This window comes from Budorcas taxicolor, chromosome 7 (assembly GCF_023091745.1).
Source record: "Budorcas taxicolor isolate Tak-1 chromosome 7, Takin1.1, whole genome shotgun sequence".
In the NCBI taxonomy this organism is placed as follows: domain Eukaryota; kingdom Metazoa; phylum Chordata; class Mammalia; order Artiodactyla; family Bovidae; genus Budorcas; species Budorcas taxicolor.
This window is the reverse complement of record NC_068916.1, coordinates 93,897,482-93,907,636: the sequence shown is the minus strand read 5'-3', so window position 1 is coordinate 93,907,636 and position 10,155 is coordinate 93,897,482. Positions and strand designations below refer to the sequence as shown.

The 10,155-nt window shown below is 44.8% G+C and overlaps 1 protein-coding gene across 1 annotated transcript in view; it reads left to right on the top strand.

Annotated features, from left to right (window-relative positions):
- The first annotated feature begins 207 nt into the window (after positions 1-207).
- MCTP1 (multiple C2 and transmembrane domain containing 1) overlaps positions 208-10,155 on the top strand; it is a 557,082-nt gene continuing 547,134 nt past the window's right edge. The window contains exon 1 of the mRNA XM_052642765.1: positions 208-933. Within this exon, the coding sequence (XP_052498725.1) occupies positions 208-933 (726 nt within the window). The remainder of the gene's footprint in view (positions 934-10,155) is intronic.

The window sequence follows — 10,155 nt, the reverse complement described above, 5'->3', positions numbered from 1 at the left end:
GAGGAGGCGGCGGCGCCGCCGGAGTCCAGCGGCGGGAGAACCTCGGCGGCGAGGGCGACTTGCCCCCGCGCTGGCCCGAAGCCGCCGGTCACTCCCGGCTGGTGCTGCTGCGCCCGCCGCCGCCGCCGCGGGGCTCCGGGAGGAGGCGCAGCCCGAGAGGGCGGAGAAGGAGGAGGAGGAGGGCAGAGGAGGAGCGCGGGGTGGAGGATGGAGCCCCGGGCAGCCGCGGCGGGCTCGCCCGAGCCGGCGGCGGCGGCGGCGTCCTCGTTTCAGGCCCGGTTCTGGAAGAACCTGCAGCTGGGGGTGGGCAAGAGCAAGGGCGGCGGGGCCGCGCGCGCGGGGGGCCCTGAGCGCCGCACTGCGGACACCCCGTCGCCCTCCCCGCCGCCCCCCGGGGGCCGGCGGGATGCCCCGGCCGGCTTGGGTGGCGCGGGCAGCCGCTGGAGCGGCTTCAAGAAACGGAAGCAAGTGCTGGACCGCGTCTTCTCCTCCTCGCAGCCCAACCTGTGCTGCTCGTCGCCGGAGCCTCTGGAGCCCGGCGGCACCGGCCGGGCCGAGCCGGGGTCCACGCTGCGCCGCCGGATCCGCGGGCATCTGCTTCCCGTGGGGAAGGGGCCGGGGGCCGCCGCCGCCGCTGGAGCGACTCCTCCCGGCGGACGCTCCCCAGACTCGGCTCCCTCTTCGTCCTCCGCCTCATCCTCGCTGTCCTCCTCGCCCCAGCCGCCCCCGAGGGGGGACCGCGCCCGGGATGAGGGCGCGCGGCGTCGGGGCACCGCGGCGCACTTGTGCCATCAGAAGAGTTCCTCGCTGCCGGGCACCGCCTGCTTGGAGCAGCTGCTGGAGCCGCCGCCGCTGCCGCCTCGCGCTGAGCCAGCCCAGAGCCCCGCGGAGCCGCGGACCCCGGAGAAGGGCCCGGAGCTCGGCAGCCGCGGGGTGAGTGACAGGTGGGCGCGGCCCGAGCCAGGGCGCGCGGGGCCACGCCTCCAGCGGGGGGCAATCGGGACCCCGGGAGGGCCCGGGAGGGGCCGGGTAGGGGTGCTGCAGATCAAACAGAGAGAGGGAAAAGTTCTGACTTGCCCTCTGACTTGACTTTAGACAGAAAGAGCACCTATTGCTAGAAGCTTGTTTGGGTCGCTTTCTCAGCTGCCGACGAAAGTGGACGTATTAATGGTAGCCCAATAGGAGAGGACCCTGGGGAAGGAAATGGCAACCCACTCCAACATTGTTGCCTGGGAAATCGCATGGACAGAGGAGCCTGGCGGGCCACAGTCCATGGGGTCGCAAAGAGTTGGACAGGACTGAGCGACTAAGCACAGCACAATAGGAGAGGAATAAGGTTAGACGTAAAATGCGTACTTTTTGGAGAGCCCCTAAAAGGACTGTCTAGCTAAGTCTCATCTTGTCCAAGAAAAAGCAAGCACTCCCAACACACTTTCAGGGAAAAGTAGAAATGCGAAGAGGCGAATTGCTGGCAAACGTGAGGTCACGTCTTGGGGAAACCACCCTCCCTTCTCAAAACTTCCTGCTGCGAGTGGATCGCTGTCTAACAAGTGGACAGGGTGTCTCTTCCGAGTTAGTCATACGGATGTTCCTATGGCTTTTTCTTTTTTTAAACTTTATTTTACTTTACAATACTGCATTGGTTTTGCCAGGCTTTTTCTGTGTTATAGTCATCTGAAGTAGTTACGTTCAGCTTAGGCTGCTTTGTACACCATGTTGACTCTTCGATCAGGCAATAGACAAGTAAAAATCTGTAAAATGTTCCACTGAGCTGTGGCTTTTACTCCCTTGGTTTTGTACGGTTTTGTAGAGGCGGTGTTCTTTTGTAAATGTTTATCAAATCGTGGTCATGCTAGCAAGTATTTTCAAAGTTGCATTCTGCACATCTTATATTGATTCTCATTATCTTGACTCTGATTAGTTAGGTTAGTAATATGTACAGTAAAACTTTAATTAGATTAGAAGCTGGGTCACAAAAAAACATAAGGCCATGCTTTGAAGGGTAAGATATGGGAATAGATGGACTTTCAGTTGAAAGTTTTCACAGTTTACTGGCTAATGTATTAGTATAATCAGAAAGTCAACCAGAACACTAGTATGTTTTGTTGTTTCATAAACACAATTGCTTGCAATAATCTGATGTTACTGATGCTCTAGAAAACACCTGATGGTTTAGAACAAGGTTCCAGTTATTCTCAGAGGAGGAGACAGAGATAGTAGTGACAAAAAGCCTATATGAACCTACCTTTCCTTTTCGTCTTGAAAGAGAATTGAATAGAACTCCTAATTCTGGTTCCAAAATGAGGTGGTTTTACAAAGATGCTTTAAATTCAGTGTAGATGAATACTATATATTTTAAAATTATTTATTTTTGAGTATGTACGTGAGCCTAATGTATAAGAATTTTAGAGCTGGGATACTTGTTTACATTTGTTTTTATTAACTTTTATGATCAAAACATTTAAAAAGACACCATATTTCTGTAAGTGTTAACTTACTAAATAATTTTGCAGTTCAATGAACCAAGATATTTTCATAGCAATAGAAAGGAATTCAGAATTAATCTCTATATTCATTTTTATCAAAATGTTTTCAGGTGCTATCAACCTTTATTTGAAAAATACTGCTATTTAAATATGAACATTCTATACAAAAGACCAAAAAACCTATTTGAGAGAATATGAAGCAAACATTATTACCTGTGTCTTCATAAAATTCTAGGCACTTGCATGATATAATCCTCACAACTGCCCTACATGATAGAAGTTCTTGCTTGATTTCCTAGGAAATCAATGCTTAAAGAAATTAAAGAATCTTTCTTGATTTCCTAGGAAATAAATGCTCAAAGAAATTAAAGAATCTTTCCAAGGTCACATCGTTAACATATGACAGAAAGAAGTTTTGTCATTCTCTAAAATGTTTTTCCATCATGACAGCTACGTTTGACCACTTTTAGAACTTTGTATGTCTCTGAGATAACTTCAGTGCTGTTGACTAATACTTGTAAGTTTGCCTATTAATACATTCCAGTTTCCTAGAATCTGTTCTATGATTGATTAGCTGAATTAATTTGTTCTTTGTTCTCTGTAATGCATCGTTGCGTATCTTTTACATCACATTTACAAATTATAGTTCTAAAGAAGCTTTTCATTATAAAGAACCAGAATGTCAGTGAAGTCATAGGAGGAATACAAAGGCCAAACCATCTTTCAAAGAGTAGGTGATAGGTGGAGTGTGGGCAGGAAGATAGGCCTTGAGGCTTAATTGTTGATTGACTGCATCTGCTGCTTATGAAGCCTTGTGCCCTGAGAAGTGGACAGTTTTCTGTTATGAGTCCCACATCCAGTTTTTAGCAGCTTTCTTTCACTAATGCACAGAGAGGATTCCTGTCTCCTAAATGCCTCTTTGCCCAACTCTAGGAACCTGGCTCACCCCTCTAGAGAGAAGGAAGTAATGGAGCTGGAACCTCGAGCTGGAAGAGGACTCCTTAAGGTGTCCAGGAATAGGTGTAACTCTGCAGCACCCTCCCGGGCTTCCAGCCCAACTCAGGGATCTTTCCTTTCTCTCCCTGCACCTCCTCACTGAAGATGCTTGGGCATGGGGAGGGAGCTTGTCGCACATGCAGATTTCAGTTTTATTCACAGTTCATAAGCACAGATGGGAACACATAAAAGACAAGATGCTAAAAGCCTTAAATCCATCTTCAGATTGCCTAGGGAAAAAGCCCCTTCTCTTAAAAAAAAAAAAAAATTCATTGCAAAAAAGCAGGTTACTCAAATTTTCTCTTTCTCTGCTTGCTCCTGGCATTAGCCATGTTCTTCAACACTCTCCCCACCTTTCCACCCCCCAGCCCAGCACGAGGCCCCAACAGCATATGTGCTCATACGCTGAGACTGGGTGGAGATATGGTGCAAAAGCAAAAAAATCATTTTGGACTGCTTGGGAAAGAGATTTGGAAGTCCCTGCTGTATGATTATTACAACTGAACAAACCAGTCTACCTCCTTTGCCCCTGCCAGCCCACTTGCTTGTGTGTGTGTGTGTGTGTGTGTTTAAGTCAAATATACCTTTGAAACAGTTTAGCAGACTTAATAATGCCTTGCTATTGGAGCATGTGCATTATTTAAAAGGTTCTGCTTTGAAAAAAAGAAAAAAGAAACCCCTTTCTTCCCACTGATTCTAGTTCACGCGCTGGGCCATATTGTCATGCCAGATGCATTTCATTTTCTGCAACACAGTTGGGAAAGATGCGTTCTCAATTTGTGTGCATATCAAAAATGTGCCAATTTTATGTATTCTGTCTTGATGAGTTACTAAAATTATACTTCGCTGGAATCAGAAAGTCCGTTAAAGAGTGAGGCATGAATATGTTGCATTTTTTAAGTGTTTTAACAAAAGTTTGCAGTGTTTGTGAATGCTAATCCTTTATTTTTTTTCAAATTCATTTTGTTAAAATTGCTTTCATAGAGGAGTAAAAATTATTTTGAATAAAATGAGTAAAATATTCAGGGTATGAAATGTTTCAGGATAGGAATGTTTCAAAACACAGTAGGAAGAATACCTGTTCCTTGTGATAATGTTTCTCAATTACATAGGAAAGCTCCAATAAAAAGTGGAAGGTACTTTCTAAGAGTAAGTCTAGACATGAAGTAAATCTGGCTTTATTAATTATCTGATCTTTTAAAGAAAGTCTGTATCAAAAAGTTTAAAAAATGTGATTTGTGTAATTTTTGCTATCTATTTTTCAGGTGTTTAATCTTACTTAAAATAGCATAACTTAGAAGGAAATGGCAACCCACTCCAGTGTTCTTGCTTGGAGAATCCCAGGGATGGGGGAGCCTGGTGGGCTGCTGTCTATGGGGTCACACACAGTCGGACACAATTGAAGTGACTTAGCAGCAGCAGACTTGGGAAAGGCACAAATTTTAAAAAGTAATGTAAATAATTAAAACTACTAAAATCCCCCAAATAATCTAAAAAATAAGCTCCTAGAAGGAGTGTTGGAAACTTGTCCAAAGCTTTTTCAAAGTAAGAGTGAGGGTGAGATCTCAGGACGTTTTGGAGCAGGATGTACAGTTCAATCAATGTGTGATTGCATTCTTGAAAAATATTGGCATCATCAAGTTATTCCAGAGAAAGGGCTAGATGGAATGATAGTTTTTCTCTGGAGTGGAATTGTCTCCTGTAACCTTCAATATCAGGTGTATCTGGTGAATTTGTGTAGAGCTATGGATCTTGTGGACTTCCCTGATGACTCAGACGGTGAAGAATCTGCCTACAATGGAGGAGACCAGGGTTTGACCCCTGGGTTGGGAAGATTCCCTGGAGAAAGGAATCCTATCCACTCCAGTATTCTTGCTTAGAGAATCCCATGGACAGAGGAGCCTGGCAGGCTACAGTGCATGGGGCTTGCAAAGAGTCTGACACGTCTGAGTGACTAACACACACACATACACACACGGCTCTTGTATTTATAAATGCAAGTGTTAGCAGGTATATGTTAATTGAGATGGGCTTGAAACCTGTCTCAATAAAGACTAGCAGTTGTGTGCTGTTATTATTTTTGGATGGTTTATTAAAGTTTTGCCGCTGCCACCATTGCAAGTAAATGGGTGCTGAAAAAAATCAACAGGGGCTTTGCTGGTCCTTTGATGTAAATTATTTTCCTTGCAGTGGTGGCAAAAGTAGCCTAAAATTAATCCAGGCAGAACTGGTGACATCACAGCTTCTTTATATAGTAATGAAAAAAATCTTCTATAACTTTTGGCAAATATGTGCACCCTATCATGAAAAAGTGAATAAATACTTTGAGGGATAAAGTAGAAGTAACAGGTTCATAAGGAAAATAGGACAAATATTCCCTCTTGTTTTCTGTTGCTCCATCATTTGGAAATAGGGGATGATTTCACAAAATTAAAGGTTAATAATATATATTCGGCACAAGGAAACATGTAGTATGATTTTTTCACTTATATCAATTATCAAAATGTTGGCCAACTCTAGACTGCTGACGAGTAAAAAGTATGTGTAGATAACATTGGAAGCGTTGACAAAATCTGCAGATTCAGAAGTTAGGGTAATGGATTTTTAAGTTAAATCATAGTTATTTACAGCTTTGTAGCAGACATCTGTTTTAGAGTAGCAAAAATTAATTTTTTGATGTGAAATTTTTTGCTTTGACTTATTAATTTTCCTGGAAAACTTACTAAAAGCTATACATTTCCCTGCCTCAATAAACCAAGCATCCTAAATAGAACCTTTTCTTGATATCTGAGGGCCATTGTTTGAATACTCGCTTTTTGGGGGGAGGGGGTTGTTTTTTGTGAATGAAATAGATACTGTTTTAACTTGCTTTAGGTAATCTTGCTTGTTTCCATGAAAATACAGTGCAAAGCATACCTATTTATGATAAGCTTGACTTCCCTTGTGGCTCAGATGGTAAAGCGTCTGTGTACAATGTGGGAGACCTGGGTTCGATCCCTGGGTCAGAAAGTTCCCTGGAGAAGGAAATGGCAACCCACTCCAGTACTCTTTCCTAGAAAATCCCACGGATGGAGGAGCCTGGTGTCCATGGGGTCGCAAAGAATCGGACATGACTGATCAACTTCACTTTCACTTTATCTTCCTATAAAGTTAATTATTGAAAAGCATGAGGCACTCTTCCTCAAGTCATTTTTTTCACTTGTCAAATAAACTTTACTGTCTTTATTTGTGGATTTTATTGCTACCATTGAACTTATTGTAATTTTGCCTGCATGGTGAGCTTTATGTGCTATCTTGATGTCTTTGCCATTATCAACGTTTTCTTCTAGTTTACATTGTTTTTTTATAAATCCAGGTGTGAAAAGTAATTACTAAACCTTAACAATTCAAGAATGTATGCAAATATATTTCCCCCTTCAATGTATACTGGGGGCTTCCCTGGTGGTGCAGAGGTTAAAGCATCTGCCTGCAATGTGGAAGACCTGGATTTGATCCCTGGGTCGGGAAGATCCCCTGGAGAAGGAAATGGCAACCCACTCCAGTATTCTTGCCTGGAGAATCCCATGGATGGAGGAACTTGGTGGGCTACTGTCCACGGGTCACAAAGGGTCGGACACGACTGAACGACTTCACTTTCACTTTCACTTTCCAATGTATACCAGTTTCTTAGAAATTTTTTTCCAGCAAAATAGCAGGCCACAATTTCCCCAGTGTCTCCAAATATTCGTGTTTAATATTAGTCTGAATGCAAGCAACATGAAAACTTCATTTTCATTATAATGAGATTTAGAAGTCTCACATATTATGTTCTTGAGAGAACAGTTTTCCTATGAAATCTCTTTTGAGATATTTTGCATCAGCCTTATTTCCCATTCTCTTTGGACCTAGCCAATCTTAAAAATTATGGCACATGATAGATGGGACTCTGGACATTTTAGGATCAAGGCAAGCCTCCTAATCCTATGGATTTTATTTAGAGAGGCCCCTTCAGTGTTAGCAATCTCACCTTATTTTGCGCTGCTGGAGTAGAATTTGGCAAGCCCTAGGACAGTGGACCTATGGAATCAACATTGTAAAATGGATTACCGTTTTATAAAGTTATTTATACCATTACCGTTTATTACCGTTTTAAACTGTTGCTGAATTAATGAAGGGATGAATGGACGGGTTGGAGCTGTTCAGAGATAAGTTCTCTCGGAGAAGTTTCAAAATCACTTTATGGTTGCAGAAAGATGTTCTTCTTGCTTTCTTGTTTCTAAGTCCTTTTATGCCTGGCAAACATTTGACACTCCCCTCTTCTCTCAGCTGCTGAACTGGCTTTTCTCAGCCTGTGCTTTAATTCTGGTTCCTATCTGAGGGCACAAGGGAGCATATGACCACTATAGCGTGCTCACGTGGGGAAGGGGGAGCGGTGTCTGCTTCTGAGGTTTCTGGCTCGGGGATGTGTTTCTTGCTGCTGGTCTCTGACCCCAGCTATCTGTTTTGGGCCCCAGTCTCTGCGTCTGGCCTCTAAAATTACACCCCCACGTCTGGATCACTGACGCCTGTTGACATGTCCTGCCTCATGATCTCTGAGTCTTGACCTCCCCTTGGATGTTAGCTCAGGATCGCTTTGCTGCCTGCTTCATTGCACTTCTCCTCAGCTCCACGTACTTTAACTAGATTAAAAATCCCGTCTTGATCAAGAATCCTGCCCTCGTTAGCCTGGCTCATTCTGCTGCCTCTTGAGGTGCCAAGCGTGTGAACTGGGGTTCAGACGGTCTGCCAGTTGCTTTTCATAGTGACCACCTGTCTGATGTTCAGCATATTTTTAGAACACCAAAGCCTCCTCAGAACATCAGCATTGCCTGTCAACGGCTTTTGCCTATCAGGGGTGTTTCTTCCCTTGGAGGACTGAACCAGGGCTGTTCATTCATTGTCTCTGTGTCCCTGCTTACTCTTCTGTTTTCTAACTCTCACCCTGCCTGCTCCTTGACATCATCCCCCCTTTTCCTTAGCCCTGCTTGTTTTCTCTTTCTCCTTAACATTTTCTCTATTTCTGATTGCAAGGCAATTTTTGTAACTAACCACTAAGCCATTCCCAGTGGCTCGGTGGTAAAGAATCCGCCTACAGTGCAGGAGACGTGGGTTCAGTCCCTGGTTTTGGAAGATCCCCTGGAAAAGGAAATGGCAACCGAGTCCAGTATTCTTGCCTGGGAAATCCTATGGACAGAGGAGCCTGGTGGGCTACAGTCCATGGGGTTGCAAACGAGTCAGACACAGCTTAACGACTAAACAATACCAACCACAGAAACTAAGCATCTGGAGCTGCGCCGTCCCATATGGCAAAGACACTTGGCTACTGAGCACTGGAGAAGTGGCTAGTTCATGTTGAGATGTGTGGAAAGTGTAATGTGCACACCAGATTTTTGAAGCCTCAGCTCAAAGAAAAGGAGGTAAAATATCTTACTACTAATTTCTTATATCACTTGTGTGTTGAAAATAGTAACGTGGCTATATTGGATTAAATAAAATATATCATTGAAGTTAATTTTACCCATTTCTTTTCATTTAAAAAGTGTGGCTGCTGGAAAATTTTCAGTTGTGTGTGTGACACACTTTTATTTTATTGGACAGCAGTGATCTAGAGCATGTGTTCAAACTCCATTACCCACGGGGCCATCAAAGTAAATGAGCAAAGCAGGTTTGCTGGGGCGGGCAGTGAGTGAAGGAAGGAGCCAAGGGCTCCATTCCAGGGGCAGCTACTTCTCCCTCCAGCTGATCATTATCATTCGGTGAAAGAAGTAGTGCAGCCAGAGTTTCTCAGTTCTTTAACAGAAGCCAAAGTAATCCAGATTTTTGTGTGACATCTCCAGAATCTCGCATTTTTGGCAAATAGTTCATTTTTTTTTAGATCAAATAAAATATATCTCTGGGCTGAATTTAGCTATCAGCTTGAACTTCTGATTCAGAGGGTTCACGTTTGACTTTGCCTCTGCCTTCCTAGCGCCAGGAGAATGTTACCTGGTTACAGTGGGTATCGATAACATTTCACAGAATAGCACCATCAGAAGTGGTGGGATGGAAGATGGAATGCAACAGGTGGAGGGGTGCGTGGAAAGAGGAGGGGGGACAGGGAGGCAGGTCAAGCAGTTTGGCTCTTGCCAGGGGTAAAAGAAAGTGGTGCTGAGAGCACAAGGACTCTGCTGGGAGGGGCTTGTGGGCAGGCTGTTGGTTTTGCTTCCAGTGGAGATAGAGAGGGAGAGGTTGAAGTTAAAGGAGAAGATGGGTTAACTGATGGATGCAGTCCTTAAAGACAGGGGTGGTGGGGCTGGGCCCAGAGAGCAGGGAAATGGTAGTGTCTGCGGAAGAGATGGTGTGGGTGTGGAGGCAAGTAAGGAGCGGGCTGGGTGGCAGTGATTTGAGGGTGCTCCCAGGCGAACATGTGCCCTGTGAATTCAGGAAATGGGGTGTCAGTAGTGGGACTGGAGCCTAGGGTGTTTGGAGGAGGGGATATTGGGAAATGAAGGTGCAGATGAAGGTGTGGGAACTCTGAGGGTTGAGGAGCGAGTGTAGCTAGGGGCCCAGAGGCATTTGAACAGGGAGACTTGAATCTTGGAAGGATGAAGTCGGAGGCCAGGACAGTCCATTAGAGCCTGAAGTTGGCAGGTGACTGACCCTGGGGAGGAGGACA